This window comes from Harmonia axyridis, chromosome 5 (assembly GCF_914767665.1).
Source record: "Harmonia axyridis chromosome 5, icHarAxyr1.1, whole genome shotgun sequence".
Taxonomy (NCBI): Eukaryota; Metazoa; Arthropoda; class Insecta; order Coleoptera; family Coccinellidae; genus Harmonia; species Harmonia axyridis.
Genome location: NC_059505.1, coordinates 35,429,529 through 35,448,043, shown reverse-complemented (window position 1 = coordinate 35,448,043; position 18,515 = coordinate 35,429,529). Strand labels below are relative to the sequence as shown.

Genomic DNA, 18,515 nt, shown 5'->3' with positions numbered 1-18,515 from the left:
ACAAATTTTTCAAGCTCATCACTTGGTAACAGCCCAGAACCGAAGGCTTCGGGCTGTTACCAAGTAACAAGCTTTCGATTGTCATAAAATGATTTCGTCTATTATCAATGTCCTTGGGATATTACTACTGATTATATCTCAAAAATGTCAAAATACTCCTACTGTAATAAAGCGTATCTATTATAATAAAGCGCCTTCAAAAATATTCACTTTTTCTGCCACAATTTTGAAAAACTGCTTCTATGATTATCGTATAAGAACAGCTTAATACACCCAATTGCTTAACTCGTGTGCACAGTTTTCGACCTTTTATTAATAAGTTTGATGGTCAAATCAAACAGAACCCATTTAACAACATCACCGATACAGAAAAACTTAAATGGATCCTATCGAAAAACCGTCGCTGCAAACAGTCCAAACAGCCTGTACAAACCGGAACCCCCGACTTTATTACATCCCCGAAACCGAATCCAACCAAACGACCATCAAGACGACACTCTCAAAGGCGCCAACTTCCAAAGACGTAAACAAAGAATACACATAAGAAGCAAAGAAAATCTCAACGGCCAGGTAAGCGAAAATAACAGAGACGCAAAACAGCCGTAGGACTCGCATAGAACACGGTCGAGACCAGTTCCACTCAACCCAGCACAGTTAAAGGGGTAGTTCGGAGAGAGTGCAACGCATGCAGGGGAGTTCGAGTGGGAGCGAGAGCGGGCTCAGGTACGAGCCTTAGGGGTGTGATCGCCGTCGGAGGGGTGTGTCCTCGGGAAGGCCGCCCCTCTCGGGCTTCTAACCCCCGCTAAGTGTATTAGAAAACCAGTATTTGACCAAATAGCTTATCAAGTGGAAGCGTTTTTTGGGCAGTGAGAGCGCGATCTGTTTTGTGATGAAAGCCGCGGTTTGAACTGAGACTAAGATGAGTTCGCCGGTTAGGGAGATTGAGGTTAACGTGGTTTCCAGTCCGGAGTCCAGCAGGAACGCTAGCCCGGAACCGGACAATTTCCGGTTGATCAACCAGCTGGCCACGTCGAACATCACGTGTTTTCCGGTGATCAAAAGTGGCGAGAAGACTGATGATAAGGATGGTGTGAAGCAGAAGGGGTCCAGTGGGTCCACGAATTTCTCGATTAGCAGTATCTTGTCGAGGACGGAGCCGGCGTTGAAGAAGAATGGTTTTTTTCCGGGTGTTGAGAGGAGTTTGGCGGCGGATGCCGATGGGAGTATGTTGTCAAGGTAGGTTTGGAGAGAGTTCTCTTGGTGGTAATTTGATGTTTTAAAGTCTGATGTAAGTTTAAGTTTGACGTGAAAACTTCTTAGTAAGCAAAAATTGAATGAATATGACCTGGACCATAACCGCTGTTAAATTTTTCTTCTTAACATTGGTTTCCGTATTGACGCTCATAACTCACTCTTGAAATTCTTGGCGAAATTTTATCCTCGTTTTAAACTATTCAAAAAATATTATTCTCTTTTAACGCTTTACTCCTTGCAAATTTGTCCTAAATATTCAAATGGGTGGGTTCACAGGTTTTTGTGATATGAACTATAACTGACTATATACACTGTGTCCGTAAAGTATGGAACAAATTCATTTTTAGTTAAACAGACCATTTTAAGGAATAATCCTGAAACACGTCGATTTTTATTATCAATTTACCGTATTTCAAAATAATAATCTTATATACAGGGTGAATTACTTTCGAGTAATGACGTCACGGTCATTTTTTTCAAAAGGAATTCGCCCATTTTGTCTCAATTTTCCGATTACTCTAGCTGAGCTGATTCCAAAAATGTATTACATGTTACATGTTGATTCCAATTGTTACAGATAGAAGAAAAATACATTAGTTTTGTGTGTGCTCATAAAGTAACGCGTAACATTCTTTATCAGTTGAATTAACAATATTATCAAAAATACTTATTGTTTAGCTGCAATTGGTTTGAATTTAACACCCTGTACTCTGTGGTTTGTTATATTTTTAGATCAATAAAAATGAGCTGTTTCCAAACATGTTTGGTGTTTGTGGTCTAACAGACAGAATATGAAAGAAATTATTTCTTATTTTTATACATTTGTATTAATCTAAAAATGTAACAAACTACACGGTGTTACATTCAAACCAATTGCCGCTAGATAATCAGTATTTTTGATAATATTATTTCTTAAAATGGTCTGTTTAGCTAAAAATGAATTTGTTTCATACCTACTTAACGGACATAAAGGAATAAATATTAATGTTTCTTTAAATTCCATAAATAAATGAAAAATTCGCGTTGAAGAAAGAGGAACAAAATGTAAAAAAATGCATTTTTGCCTGTACATTCTGGTTTTCTTAACTGCTACACTGATTTTATTTGGGTTCTCATAGTTAGGTTGGGTAAAACTAGAAGCAACATTCATTTGAGTAATTGAAATCAAATAGAAGTGAAAAAATTTATCATTCAATAGAGATAGTTTATTCGCAGAGATTCAATAATAAAAGTAAAAGAAATTGATTAAACAAACTTAAGTCTTTGAAATTTCAATTTGAATGTATTATAATACATAATAGGTAGGCGAACTTTTATTTGACCGATCTCACCTATAACTCTTTTTTTATGTAGAGTTTAATCATTTCGAAACCGCAATTATCATCATTCAACTGAACGAATTATTTTTTCTTCAATATTGAAAGAATTTTTGAAATGAATATTGAGATAGATCTATGGTTTGCATTAAAACATAATAATTGAATAAATTTTTCACTAATGTAGCAATTTTTGATTAAAACAAACCTGTATGTGCATTTTATTATATCCCAAAATTGACCAAACGAAAAATTTTGAATTTTATGTTGGAAATCACATTTTTCTCAAACCGTCGGATACAGACTGTGCATGACTTCACCTAGTATAAAAGTGTCAAAAAATCGATACTAAATCTCTAATAAATTTCCTATGAAATACTCAAAAACGAAACCATGAATAAGAAAAATTGCTATTCGTCATCTATGATCAGTGATTACGTCACTTCACAATTTTCTGCAGATTTTGAAGGTTTTTTAACGCTAGGTTACCGTATAAAGCGCTATAGGTATCATAACGTAACAAAGTCTATTTTTCGAATTTTGAGCTGAAAATAGTTCCAAACGATTAGGTTTGACTCACTGTTGAAGAATCCGCCTTCAATTTTTGATTCTGTACGTACATCCGATAACGGGGAGTCCCAGAAACTTCCAGGGTTGGTTCGAATTTAGAATGCAGAGGTTGAGTTCGTTAATGGGCAATATCCAAAGAGGGACATAGAAAAACAGATTAAAGCCTCATTGTATTTGTAGGTACTCTGTTTTGTATTATAGTGAAACAACCAAAACGATCACTGGTTGTTGATTAGTTATCTTGGCTATGGCTTCAGACCTTTTTTCGTATATTAATTTATAACTATTAGATAAGGATAGATGCGAATTCTATCCTTAGACGCTCATTCACCATCATAAAACGTGCTTCTAACTTTTCAATACCTTTTCTGTAGAATTATTCTTCTTTGCTGAATAATTCTACAGAATTCTTCTTCATTAGAACCAAATTTTTTCCCTTGATAAATAACTCTGAGGGCTCATAGTTCTTATCGATTTGTGACGACAAGCTTCATCTTAGGGAAAGAGAATTCTTTCCTTTTACATTTTAGGACATGTTTTCTTGATTTCTGGACTCCAATAACCTTATGTAATAGCTTTACCGTTGTCAAAAAGTCATTGAACAAGATATCATGAACGTCTCAAAAAACGATGCCATTTTGGTCGCTTTGAACAAATTTTCGCCGACTGTTTCCCACTCAACAGACTCTTTCTTTGATTCAAGTGTAGTGATGAGTCTCTGTCACATCGATGCCACAAATCCTGTTTATTTTGCTGGAGCAGTTCCAAACAACGTTTGGAATAGACGAAGCTTTGTTGCTTTTTCATCAGCGATGAGCAAGTGAGGCAACCATTTCGAGCAAGGCTCTTTCTTACGGACAAATATCCACGCAAAATAGTGAACACACTGACTTTTGATAGCTTCAACTCCACCGCTATCTCACGCAACTCTAATTTACGATCGCTCAAAGTCTTTTCGTGGGATTTTTTGTTATGGTCTGAAAAAACTGCCGAATTTGGGCGATCAAAGCATTCAGCATCGTTGGTGATTCTTCAACCACGCATACCACTTTTTAACCGTTGTTTTAGAACCCTTTTTATGCCATTGAGGAGATTGCCTGTTTCTTCAATGAAAAAACACGAAATTTTTTATTCAGTTTTCAAAAAACCACAAATTCAAATTTTCATTGTTATCATTCAGCACAGACGTCTGGCCAGGTGAGCAACAGCCAAGCTAACCAAGATATGGAAAGACTCCTTTATAACAATAAACACCAAATTATGCCTAGTGCGAGCACTCATTTTGCTGACGCCACTTATACTGCGGAAATTGGACAATCAAAAAGTTGGACTCAAAACGCATAATGGCGTTTGGATAGTGGGTATACCGAAGAATGTTGTGCATTTCTTGGACATCACACCGCACTAATGTGTCAATACTAATAGAACTCATCATCACCACTAGGCTTACCACAATCACAACTAGAAGAAGGGAAGGTATGGAGATATTCGTGGTGGGGGGTAAAGTCGAAGGAAGAAGACCACGTGGAAAATCACCATTGCGATGGTCGGATCAAATGAAGCAATTGACCGATTACTCTCTTTCTGAAGCAGCACAACAAGCGCAAAAGAGAGAAGAATGGAAAGAAAACTATGAATCGAGTAGCATAGCGTCACCACTTCTTTGCGAAGAATCATGGACAGAGGAGGGCGTTATCATTCTGAATTTCATTGAATTGAAAGTTTGAACTCTCCAGTTCTTGAACACTTCTTCAGGTTTTTATACTCTGAACTCAAAAATGTTCGCACTGTTTTGCTCGAGTGCCGGTCACTGATGTTAATATAATATCCACTCTGGCTTAATCAGGTTACATTCCACTCAAAATGTAACTTGAAGAGTTGACGAAACAACTGTCGCAAACATTAAAATATTGGTGGAAATAACTTGGAAGGATAAATTGTATATATGATAATCCACACCGAATAAAAGAAAAACAGACCAAGAATACCCCCTGCGTTACTCCACGTCTACAAAAAACGTGGAATACCAACGAAACGCGTATAGCATTCATAAAGTACACACATCGCCACAAGTAAACCAAACGGCCGACAACAACAACAATAATTCCAAAATTTATACAATTTCTATTTACCCCGCCAGCGATATTACCGGAATTGCGGATAATTTTAGAACCAGCGGCTCTCTCTGATGACTAGATTCGGCCGAAAATTTAAATCGCGCCCGTTTAAAATTAAACCGCTGCGCAAAAATGACTCTGCTCGTTATATAATTCATTATCAATTAATTCCCAATTAGGGACCGTATTGTGAATAATCGCGCGCAGCTGGGGCAAAAACGGCGCAAAGCGCGCGCGATGCAGTTTTCCGATTTTCCGGCGTGGAAAACGCCCGGTCGGAAATAACGCGTAATCCGAAACCGGAAACCGGATATGATCGCAACGCGACTATAAACCTGTTTCAATCAGCCGAATTCGATATTATTCTGGCTGATTGGAATGAATGGGCGCTGCTGCAGGTGTATAGTGGGCGCTGGTTTTTTTTTCGTTCGTTAGATTTTTGTTTGTCGAAGGGGGTTCGGAAAAAATTTGATTTTGGATTAGGTATAAAAAATTGGTAATAGGTTAGTGTTCCAGTTATCGCATTAAATTGGTAAAAACAAGGGTGAAATACTGACGTCAAGTTTTGAGCTCTTTCTCTTAATTAAAAATTTTGGATACCATATAACTAGTATATAGATCACAGTTTGCTATATAATTTTTTTTTGCAAATGCTCTACTTTCTGAGATACGAAATTTAATCATTGCCCCCAATTTTATAAAAGAGAACAGTGATACGCCACTGGGATATTTCGAATTGAAATCATTTTTGAATTCCTTATTCAGTAAGTGATGAAAAAATCGGTCATGACTTTGTTAGTAGGAAGCGGCGTTTTAAGTCAAAAATAACACATCTCAACATTAAAACATTATCAAGAACTGACTTAAACGAAAAATGTATATGAAAATACGAGTTTGGATGTTTTATTTTCAATATAAGAAAAAGGATGAGAGATGTTTTTCATGAAGTGAAATATCTCAGTGGCGTATGATGTTTTCTTCAAACCAAAAGAGATCATTAGGTACTCGTATGCGTGCCAAATAAAATGTTAATCAATGCTCAGTTACTACCTCTTGAAACTAGAGATTCACAGCTTGACTTGATACTCAAGCTACTTGACTTGGCTCGACTTGAAATCAAGTCAAGTAGTAAGTTTTCTTTGTTAAGTCAAGTCAAATATTTATTTATCAAGTACTTGAAAAATCAGGTATATTCTATCAAACTACATAATTTTCAGCGAAACCTTGAAAAAACTTTTATTTATTAAACTTTTTGTATACAACCACTAAAAATATCAACTATTTTAAAATGGAAACAGAAATAAAATCACTATAAAATATAAAAAAATATAGTTTCTTAATATTGAGAAACGTACGCACTATTTTGATTAAATCAATTTCCATTCTCGATAGATATTCATCAAACGCCTTCTAGCTTGACATTTTAACCAACTACTTGACTTGAAAATCAAGCTTATGAAAAATGACTTGAGCTCGACTTGATATTAGATATTTATTGCTTGACTTGATATCAAGCTACTTGAAATTACTTGAGCTTGCACGCGTCGCACTACATATATTTCTGCAATATCGTGCGCGCTTTGACTAAATAAGGAGATTCCTCGAATGCCGAGAGACTGAAGCATCCGCCAGTGTGACTTCATTAGTATTTTTCTCACATTTCTATGAAATCTATTGGCGGAATTCGGTAGTTTCAGAAATAACTTTCCAAACTTGGCCAAAATGGCCAAGGATTTTTTATCAACGTCAGCAATTTTTTTATGTCTATAGTAAATAAACCTTATATTATCTTCAACTCCTATTCAAAGACAGACATTTTTCCAGAGCTGCTCTTACAGTTACAAAAACCCGCAATAGGTTCGGCGACAAATCTATAAGATTCCTCATGTGTCTTAGATCCTGAATGGAAAATTATAAAATCAAACAAAGCCTGGAGGTTTCTCAATATTAAGAAACTTTATTTTTTATTTTGTTGTGATTCATAGTGATTTAATTTATGTTTCTATTTTTAAAAAATTGATATTTTCGGTTTTTTTATACAATAACTTCAATGAATAAAAGTGTTTTTTGCAGGGTTCCTTCTCATTTGATCATTTTTTCATTGATGTGACACTACAATATAAAACTGCTAATAATCGAGCAGCTTGATAGGATTCAAGTACTTGATAAATAAATACTTGACTGGACTGGAAATTCTCAAAACATTGAAATTCATCTTAATATATACTGATAATGATTTAATAATGATATCATGAATTAGTAATTAATGGAATATTAGAAACTGAAAATTTATCCATTGCCTTCAATATTATGTCTTCCATAATTCTAAACAAAGTAGGAAAATAAGAGAATCATTATGATGGATAGGAGCTCAAGTAGCTTAAGCTTGACTTGAAATCAACTCAAGTTCAAGTCAAGATCAAGTTTTTCAATGTTAAGTCAAGTACTTAGAAAATAAATGCTTGACTCGACATTAAAAAACTACTACTTGACTTGAACTTGAGTTGATTTCAAGTCAAGCCCAAGCTACTTGAGCTTGAGCCAAGTACCTTGAATATCAAGCCAAGCCGTGAATCCCTAATGATGGATGATACTACTTCATCCTAAGTACTGAACATGTATCATAAACTATTAAATTAAATTTGTCATTTTCACAAGAAAAAATATACGCAGTTTGAACCGTACCTACAATGGTATTGCTAGACCATTCAGTTTTAAAAGACTAGAACTAAAAAAACTCAATATTGCTAATAATAAAACAAGACCATCTTCAAATTCCACACACCCCTGGAAGCCCCTGATACGCCATCTCGGATTTCCGGAAAATCCTCCACAACAACCCAATTTTCCGTTTTCAAGTGGGGCGTAAAGGGAAGTATGCACAAGTTTGTTCAAAACCGGAAGGAATATCAGGCCACACTTAAAGAGGGGGTAAGCTTCTTAGGGAATTTGCCGATGGAGGCAGAGTCTCCTTCCACTATCCGGTCGCCATATTTCATCTCTCTTAAAGGTAGGAAACACTTAACTCGATGCAAATTTAATGGCAGATAGACTTAAGCTCCCCTGATTGCCCCCAGAGAGGGGACTTTATATCGATTTACGGCACCTCCTTCTTAATTTTTAAATGCGCTACGAAAATTTACTGCTCCAGCTCCCCGAAGTGCTCGGATGAAATCTTCGAGCTGCTCCAATTTTACGACGGTAGTCCGAAGTGCGCTTTCCTAAATTGAAACCCAATTGGAGATGAAGTGATGGAAGATAGAGCTGAATTATTCAGCGGTTAATCGATATCTTCAGGTAGCGTTGTTGTATTTTGTTGACGGAGGGATAAAACGCTGAAAGAAATTTTTGCGAGCTTGTTTTTTTAAAAGTTAAACCCTAGTCGTAATATTTCATGAATGCCCAGCTACCACACTTCAGCTGACAACAAATCTTGAGCAACAGAGAAATTTGAACTTAAACTCTAGTGGCTCGTCGCTTGAGCTCAGGGAAAATTGCGGATTTAATAAAATTGTAATCATTGAAATTATCGAAATATAATATCGAACTTAGTTAGATGTCAATATTTCAAATAACGTTATCACCATGAATTGACTTTTACTCAAAAGTGACAATACTCAAAAGTAGTTTTCTGTATAGATATTCAACAGAATTCAAATGTATTTCCAAGATATTTCGTTTGACTACTTACTTACTTATGTTTGATATATCGGAATAATTCACCTCATCAGAAGATGTATTATGATTTCAACTTTGTGTTCTTTTGTTGTTGATTTAAAACTTTTTGATGATATACCCACCGTTCATGCTTCAGATAAGATAAGAAGATAGATTTGCTATATTCTATCCAAGTTTGATGTACTAACTATTTAATCATGGAATATTGTGAGTAGGGATTCACAGCTTGGCTTTTTTCAAGCTACTTGGCTTGATTGATTGATTTCAAGTCAAGCTCAAGTCAAGTAATAGTTTTTCAATCTCAAGTCAAGTCGAGTATTTATTCATCAAGTACTTGAATCATATCAAGCTACTTGATTTTTAGTAGTTTAATTGTGTAATGTCACATCAATGAAAAAATGATGAAATGAGAAGGAACCTTGCAAAAAACACTTTTTTTTTATTGAACTTATTGTATAAAATAACCGAAAATATCAACTTTTTGGAATAAAAACATAAATTAAATCACTTAAAAACTTATAAAAAACGAAAGTTTCTTGATATTGAGAAATCTCCAAGCTTTGTTTGATTTCTAAGATCTAAGATCTAAGACACATGAGAAGTATCTTATATATTTGTCGCCTAACCTATTGCGGGTTTTTGTAACTGTGAGAGCAGCTCTGGAAAATTGTTTTTCAACAGAGACTGAAGATGCTGAGGTTGATGAAAAATCCTTGGCCATTTTGGACAAGTTTGGAAAGAAATTCCTGAAACTACCAAAATATACCAATAGATTCCATAGAAATGTGAAACAATCACGAATAAAGTCACACTGGCGATAGCTTCTGTCTTTCGGCGATCGAGGAATATCCTTATTTAGTCTAAGCGCGCACGAGATTGCAGAAATATATGCCGTGCGACGCGTGCATATCAAGCTCAAGTAATATCAAGTAGCTTGATATCAAGTCAAACAATAAATATCTAAAATCAAGTTCAGTCAAGCTCAAGTATGTAATTTTTCACGAGCTTAATTTTCAAGTCAAGTAGTTGGTTAAAATGTCAAGTTACTTGGCTTAATGAATCTCTAATTGTGACGCGTTTGATGATCCTTTTTTTTTATTTGGTTGACAGTTTAGTATAAAAAGATAGTGGCACATTCGCAGAATAGTTTGTGAAGCTTTTCTCATTGTACCAAGAACGCACATTCCTAGCGTTAACTTTCAAGGTTTTAAACAATTATGTTGAATTGATGAGTTCTTATTCTATAGACTAAATTCACATCTTTCTTTTTCAGATTGGGCCTTATGTCACATTTTGGCGCCTTGGCCGCAGCTAGTAGTAGATATGCTGCTCTTTGTGGAAATCCAACAGACCCAAGGACGTTACCTTGGTACTGGGGAAGGCTTCCATCACATATACAGGAGAAATGTAGTTCTAACGGTGAGTTGATTCAAGATTAATAGATTATTTCGATATTTCGTCAAACATCAACCTGAATAGAGAAAGTGAAGAGGAAGTTTTTTATTTGTCAATAACTTCAAGGGGATACACACAAATTATTGTCCAACGGCGTTAAATAATCTCTTATAGATGGAATATTTCCTTTATTTCCAGAATTATGATTGCAGTTATGATGCAGATAGCGAAAAAAAGCGTTGTAAAGATGTGATCCTAGGTACACAGATGGCAGAGCCAGTAACACCTCTCTTTTGTCGTTATAACTAAGCTTCAAATGAAAAGTGCCAAAATTTCCGAACATAGAAATGAGTCTCTATCGCAGATATTGGAGGTTAAGTGACGCTACATTTGTTGTTGTTTGAAAAAAGGATGAATAAGTTTCCTGTATTGATGAAACATTGTTTTCAAGGAAAATAAATACTGTACTAGACAAGTATTAATGGCTTTATGAGTCTTATTCATACTCTGCTCCATAGACTACAAAAGTTCAAAGGTATACTTACTTAAAACCGGGTCGTACACTAACGATGCTGAACGTTCAGGTTGCCCGAATTAGGAAGTTGTTTCCTGATAATCTCCAAGAAATGGTTTTTAGCAATCTTAAATTGAGGACAGTGTGTTATCAGAAGACAGTGTGTTCACTTATTTGTTTTAACAAAGCGAAATATTTGAAACAGTCATTTTCAGTAAGAAGGAATTTGGGACAACCTGTACAATTTCATTTATTGTAAACGCCCACTCTGTATGAAATTTTTATTGTATACATCATTTTGACAACATTTGTAATAACGGTCACTCCTCTTAATATTACTCTATGCATTTCAAAAACTGGTCATAGCAAAGCTAATACTGTTTGAGAATATAATTGTATAGGTACTCGAACTAAGAGTAATGACCAAAAATTGGAAAATTTCACGGGCGAAATTTTCAATTTAAAGGTGAATTATGAACAAAACAAATTTTATTTTGAATTATGCTTGACCCACCCCGTATCTAACAACAATTTTCATTAAAACACAGTCTAAAATTATAACCTTATGGGTAAGCGACAAGTATTTATCGCGCAAAAGTGTCTCATTCAAGATGGGTGGACCCATAGAGTAAAAAACATAGATAAAGGAAGTATATGCAATTTTTACATGTCCCCAACATGGTTAGATTACGTTGTCGGATTGAGATATATTTTCAAATCCACAATTTTACTATATCGTTATGAATTTATATTATATCGAATGAAATATATTTATTTGGGTGATTCCCGATTAAATATGCAAATTTGAATATTTGGAATCCGATATTTTTCCTAATTGTCGAATTTATAATAAGCAGAATATTTATTATTCACTGCATCTACCTGCTGAAATCCAAGGTTTGGCAATTTTTGCTCTCCTAGTGTCTTCAGTTGTTTCACGTCGTTTGCTGCGCTTGAATTTTGTTTTCTGAATTTCTGATATATTGAGGTATTTATATCAATATATTTTGAGTTGATATGAAACGTTGATTCACTATGGGACATAAGAAGTGCGTTCTTTGTAGAGAAAATCGCGAATTGAGTGATATATCGTAACACTGATATCTTTTCATTTCCGCGCGCTTCTTGTCAAATTTGATAATTCATGTTGGGGACGAAATTTGCTCACTGAAAATTACATAAGCTTCCTCTATCTATGTTTATTACTCTGAGGGTGGACCTATAGACTTTCTTGTTCAGGGCGTATTCTACACAATACGAAAAATCCAGAAAAATCAACCAGGGCAATTTTCCCATTAGGCTGATATCCATTCCAGAATTGGTCGGAAACTTCAAGGCTCATATGACCAAAACTAAAAAATATTCAACGAAATTCTCTACCGATACTAAATCCTTAAAATTCCTAATGCGATAACAGGAACCATTTCGGCAATAATCGTGTAAATGGAGAAGTCACGGGGCTTCGAATGATACTCGGAAAAGTCGCGAATAATCAAGAAAATCAGGTAAAGGCGATTACGCCTCGGGCTTACTTTTATTGTTCGGGAAATTTTCAATTTCTAGCAGCTGTCAAGAGTGGATTGGAACCGTTCAATCCGCATTTGTGGGGCTACGTCTATTAGACTGAAACATAGTCTAAGGTTTCAGAAACCATTTCAATTTTAAGTTGTTTAAATACCCTTCAAATGTATACTCTAAATCCGCCGCCAGTGGCGTGGGTTGATTCGGCTTTACGGACATTCCGAATTGTTATCTTCGCCAGAGCGTTTTGCATCAAAGTGTTTGCTATGTTTAGCCGATCTAGAGATGAGAGAGACATAACATATTTGATTCCACTATGCGTCTGTTCCTAACGTAAACAAATATGGTGATATTTGTTGTATGTTCTGGTGAGTCTATGATTGGTTTAGATTCACGATGGATTCGGATTTCAACTTTGCCTTTGTGAAAAATTAGAGAATTAGGGAAGTTGAATATGTTCCGGAAATTCTGACAATTCCAGAAACTAGAGAATTGACATTATGATTGCCGTAATCTGATGTTCATATATTTGGTGTAATGAGAAGAAATTCATTATTTTTTCAATAGGTTGCTTTAGTTATCTCTATCTCGGCTTGTATAAGTCCGAGCTAGATGGCTTCAGAAAGATGAGATTTCGTACTATGAAAACTTTTCTGACAGTGTTGTGATTAGTACACTTAGTTTAGTTAGCGCGCGTCAAAGATAGACACCAGCAAAGAGAAAATATACTATATTCCACAGTTTTTCTTCGATAAAGGCAAAATAGCAAGCCAGGCAGCTGAAAATATAAATAGTGTTTATGGTCCTTATAGTGTTATATCCAATAACGCGCAATTTTAGTTTCGTCAATTCCTTTCCGGTAATTTCGATGTCAACATGCACTGGAATGTTAATTGTCAAAAATGTCGATGAAATATTGGACATGTCATAATCATGTCGAGTTCACCGTCATGTAAGCACTATTTTGATTACCCAAAAGCTGAAGATCGCACAAGAAACCATTTGGAACTATTTTCATGAGGCTGGTTTCAAGAAGGAGCTCGATGTATGGGTACCAAGAGTTAACGCAAAAACAACTCATGGACCGAACTTCCTTCTGCGAACCGCTGGTGAATCGCAACAAAATCGACTCATTTTTGAAGTGTGTAGTGACTTAGGACAACGTCAAGCGAAAACGGTCGTCTTAAAAACGCGGTGAGCTGGCGGAAACGGTGGCCAAGCTAGGATTGGTTGCAAGCAAGGTTTTGCGGTGTATTTAGCGGGATTGGCAGGGAATTATCTACTAGCTACTTCCCTACCTCACAACTTTTATGGTACCACATTAGTTAACGCAAAAATCTCATGAACAGAATTTCCATCTACGCTGCGGAATCGCAACAAAATCGACTCATTTTCGAAAATGTTGGGGACTGGTGATGATAAGTGGATCGCTTACGACAACGTCAAGCGAAAACGGTCATAATTGGAACCCGGTGAGCTTCCGGAAATGGTTGCCCAGCTAGGATTGACGGCCAGGAAGGTTTTGTTGTGTGTTTGGTGGGATTGGCAGGGAATTATCTACTATGAGCTGCTTTCTTATGGCACAAATGTCAACTCGGAACTGTAATGTCAACAATTGTACCGTCTGAAGGAATGAATCGCCCAGAAGCGGCCAGCTTTGGCCAATAGGAGAGGAATTCTGTTCCATCAAGACAACGCCAGGCCACTCACATGGAAAGTGACTCTTCAGAAGCTCTTGGAGTTTGGTTGGGAGGTTCTTATGCGTCCTCCTTATAAGTCTGGACCTGGCACTAAGTGATAACCATCTGTTCCTGTCCATGACGAACAGTTTTGCTAGAGAAAACTTCGCATCAACAGAGGCTTCTGAAAATCCACTGTCTCAAATTTTTGCCAATAGGGACTAGGGCTTTCATGAGAGAGGCAAAATGGAATTCCTTTTCAAAATGCAACAAGTTATTGAACGAAACAACATATATTTGACCTAAATCGGATCATTCCAACTATGGTAATTCCAGCCTTGTTTTTCATGCAATAAATAATGGATTTCGTCAAAACAATTTCATAATTTCTATACTTTGTTGAAGCCTGTACGTTTGCATAATCACATGGCATTACCTACTGAATACAAAAGACATAAGAAATGTAAAAAATAATATATATTGTTGCCAAAAAGACAATTTTAAAATATGTCATTCCTATTGGAAAACCCTATGAAAATCCATCTCAATTCAATTTGTGATGACTTACTTTTCCTGAAAAATTAATGTTCATTCGTTGAAGAAAAGCTCTCGTGCTTCAACATATGGAAAATGCGTTTCTGGAGAAAGTGTTAGTAAAATAAATCATAGATCTCTTGAAAATTTTCCTTCTCCGGAAAACCCCGCTTGCCTACGCCCCTGAACCACTCCGCTTTCCCCCATTGAAGCGAAGAAGCTTTCGGGCCGCTATTTTAGACCTGCCAACGAAGAGGATTATCTTTCGAAATGAAAGAAATTGGAACTTCAACATAAATGGGGTTGTTGCGTTAGCAATCGGTCGATAACTATCGTTTCAACTATTTTTTCGTTTCGGGTAATTGAAAACCACTGACCGCACAATTTAATGAGTTCGGTCCCCACCCACCAGCTGTCAGGAGGATTAAATCGTACGTAAGAAGATCAAGATAAAAAATTTTATGGTGCAATTGGGAAGAATTACTTCGGCGGTAATTTCGGTGTAGTCAGTTTATCTTGGGATTAATTTCGCTGGTAATTGCAACAAAAGAAGTATTTTTTTTTATTGAAATGTGTTCTTCATTAGTCTGGCTTCACAAGATAATGTTAAAACTGAGAAATGCAGCCTTACCATGGAATAAGCTTTTTTTTTATCATAGAGTAATAAACATAGATAGAGGAAGTATTATGCAATTTTTACATGTCCCAAACATGGTTAGATTACGTTGTCGGATTGTGATATATTTTCAAATCCACAATTTTACTACATCGTTATGAGTGTATATTATATTGAATGAAATATATTTATTTGAGTGATTCCCGACTAAATATGCAAATCTGAATATTTGGAATCCGATATTTTTCATAATTGTCGAATTTATAATAAGCCGAATATTCATTATTTTCTATATCTACCTGCTGAAATCCAAGGATTGGCAACTTTTGCTCTCCTAGTTTCATCGGTTGTTTTACGTCGTTTGGCGCGCTTGAAGTTTGTTTTCTGAATTTCTGATATATTCAGGTATTCATCTCAATATATTTTGGCTTAATATGGAACGTTGATTCACTAGCAGACATAAGAAGTGCGTTCTTTGTGGAGAAACTCGCGAATTGAGTGAAATATCGTATCACTGATATGTTTTCATTTCCGCGCGCCTAATGTCAAATTTGATAGTTCATGTTAGAGACAAAATTTGCTTACTGAAAATGACATATGCGCCTTCTATCTATGTTTATTACTCTGAGATTTTGATAAACAATGTGCTGAGAAAGTGTGGATTGGAAAGTTGAGGTTAAAGAACTTTTTTCAGTCACTTAGTTGGCACAACTATCCTCTCTTTTCCTATAGATTTTGAGCGTTGGTTCCCATACAGCGCTCATATGAAGAACCTACTTGAAATTTTGCATTGCAACTGAAAATTTTTATTGAACTGAAAATTTGTGTTACGTGGAACCTTCTTCGAGAAAAATCAGTGCCTAGAAATAGTTCAGCATTCAAAAGCGACAGAGACGTTGTTGATTTCGTTTTAAGAATCAATTCATACCTTTTTTAATAATTGTCAAAATGCAAAGGTATTCAAAAACATGCTAGAACGAACAAATTTCAACCTCAGTTGGCCCGAGGATATCTGATCTTTATTTTATGCGGCATTAGGAAAAGCAAATACCTAGAAAAAAAATTGTACGAAAAAAGCTCATGGATTTTACACCAAGAAAACGAATTACCGATTCTAACAAAAAATTCTTTATCCCTTTCAAAGCGAGCAATAATAAATTTGAATCTCAACTTTGTTTTTCTAATTATATAACTCATATTTTGATGAACCAATAGAATCCACAACTTCCTCATAGTTACATTGACAAGTGGATATACCCTTGACGACGTGGTATAATCGTTTTGATATTTTGCCTCCTGCCATATTGGGTTTTCCATAGTAACATTCTTGGACATTCGCTAAAAAAACTAAATTTAACTCAGTGAAATGTCATTGAATTATCAAAATGCAGTGCTTTGGTTATAGTTATTGAAATTGCTCTCGTGATGTTTCGCGAACTACGTCTCGTGAATCGATGTATAATCGAATATTGACTATAGCTCTAGTGATATTATAACTGATGTTTTCAAACTAATATTTTGATCGTGATGCGATTCTGAATTTGTATATGGAATAATAATTTTGAGCTCCATTCAAAATTCCATATTGACTGCTTTAACAAAATCAGAGGTAATTTGCAAAGAATTTCGAAAAAAATAGACGATATTTTGTTGGATTGTAACCCCTCTTTCAGATTAACTAATCGACAAAAATGACATTTTAATAAATAATGCTTCATATATTTACCTACATACAGTTATGTGGTATCGAAGGGCCAAATAAATGCATATGTGAACTAACACTAAGTTCCTGAGGATTAGTCAGATCTATTTCATAATCCTGTCTACACTTATCACTATATTCAGGCCAGTGTGAACAAACAAACATTCCAGAGTTACTCATAGGAAATGGCAATACTTTTTCTGTTGAAACAAAATGACTATTCCTCATCACTTCATGAGAAACTCTCCTATCCATTGAAAAACTCATACATCAACCTAATTCTTCAGCAAAGTTCTCTTATAATCGACCTTATTTTGGTTTCAGGTGGATCTATCAATGACGAACAAACCCCACCCACTTCACCAAGACGAGAAGAAGACAACAACGGAAGAAATAACACAGAAACAAGCAGGTCACCTAGAGCATCAACTCCTTCAGACAACCACAGGTCACCCCCCTCTAGTCCACATCAAAACGTGATGCCAACTCCTCACCCAGCCTTCCTAGACCAGAGTTATGTAAATATGAGATCCAAAAGCCCCTACAGAGAAACCGATAACATGACCATAGACGAGGAGATGGAAGAAGAAGAAAGTGACTACGATAACGACAAAGATAAAAAAGTTCAAAACTCTAGTCTCAGCCCTGGAGGCTCCATGGCCAACAAAAGGAAGAAGAAGACGCGTACAGTCTTCTCCAGGTCGCAAGTGTTTCAACTGGAATCAACGTTCGATATGAAGAGGTATCTTTCGTCATCAGAGAGAGCAGGATTGGCTGCTAGTTTACACCTAACAGAGACCCAGGTGAAGATCTGGTTCCAAAACAGGAGAAACAAGTGGAAGAGGCAGCTAGCTGCTGAGTTGGAAGCTGCAAACATGGCGCATGCAGCTCAGAGACTAGTCAGAGTTCCAATTTTATACCATGAGTCAGCCAATTCGTCTATCAGGCATCCTTTCGACCAAACGCATCCCTTATCATTGCATCACCCTCTGGACCCTTCTAGGGAAGGTGGTAGCTCTGGAGCAACTTCAGTTGGCAGTACTGGAGGCTATCCCAGTTCTCTTTACTACCACCACCAAGCAGTGGCAGCTGCAGTTCACAATTTACCTTCTAGTCCAGTCAGACCACCGATGTCAGGTCTGGTTTGAAGATTTTCAGTGTAAGTTCTCGGGTTTTGTGCAAAATGGGCTTTCGTGTTGTACATCTCAGGATTTATTGGTGAATTCTAGAAACGAAGAAGCCCCAATGCTTCGTTTACCTATGAAAAAACTTGGACGTGCAAAGCATAGACACGGATTTTGTAAATAGTGCATATTTGTATTTATATATTTATTTTAATTGTACGTAGTAAATTGTAAATAGAGGCATAATTTTCGAATGCTACCGCAGTTACCTTCAAGCCAAAAACTAACTTAAGTATCTATGTTCGTTGTAATTAGTAGCAGACTGTTGTTGTTACGGTAAATAAATGGTATTTGATGAAATATGATCACTGTTATTCACTTCCTACCAACTACTGAAGTAATTTTTCAGCGATAGCTCATCATTTCGTTACAAAGTCTGTATTTTTGAATCTTGAGCAGAGAATGATCCCAAACTCACAGATGCAGAATTACCAA

At 36.1% G+C, this 18,515-nt stretch overlaps 1 protein-coding gene across 1 annotated transcript; it reads left to right on the top strand.

Annotated features, from left to right (window-relative positions):
• The first annotated feature begins 843 nt into the window (after positions 1 to 843).
• On the top strand, positions 844 to 18,345 carry LOC123680179 (homeobox protein Hmx). The gene is made up of 3 exons (XM_045617955.1): positions 844 to 1,236; positions 10,209 to 10,354; positions 17,221 to 18,345. The coding sequence occupies exons 1-3, from the start codon at positions 920 to 922 to the stop codon at positions 18,042 to 18,044; spliced, it is 1,287 nt and encodes a 428-aa protein (XP_045473911.1). The 5' UTR covers positions 844 to 919; the 3' UTR covers positions 18,045 to 18,345.
• The last annotated feature ends 170 nt before the right edge of the window (positions 18,346 to 18,515 follow it).

Bases quoted from the DNA above. Each gene is read 5' to 3' on its own strand.
- LOC123680179 (XM_045617955.1), top strand. From the start codon at position 920: ATGAGTTCGCCGGTTAGGGAGATTGAGGTTAACGTGGTTTCCAGTCCG. The intron at 1,237-10,208 runs GTAGGTTTGGAG...TTTCTTTTTCAG, and splicing joins GATGGGAGTATGTTGTCAAG to ATTGGGCCTTATGTCACATT. The intron at 10,355-17,220 runs GTGAGTTGATTC...TTTTGGTTTCAG, and splicing joins GGAGAAATGTAGTTCTAACG to GTGGATCTATCAATGACGAA.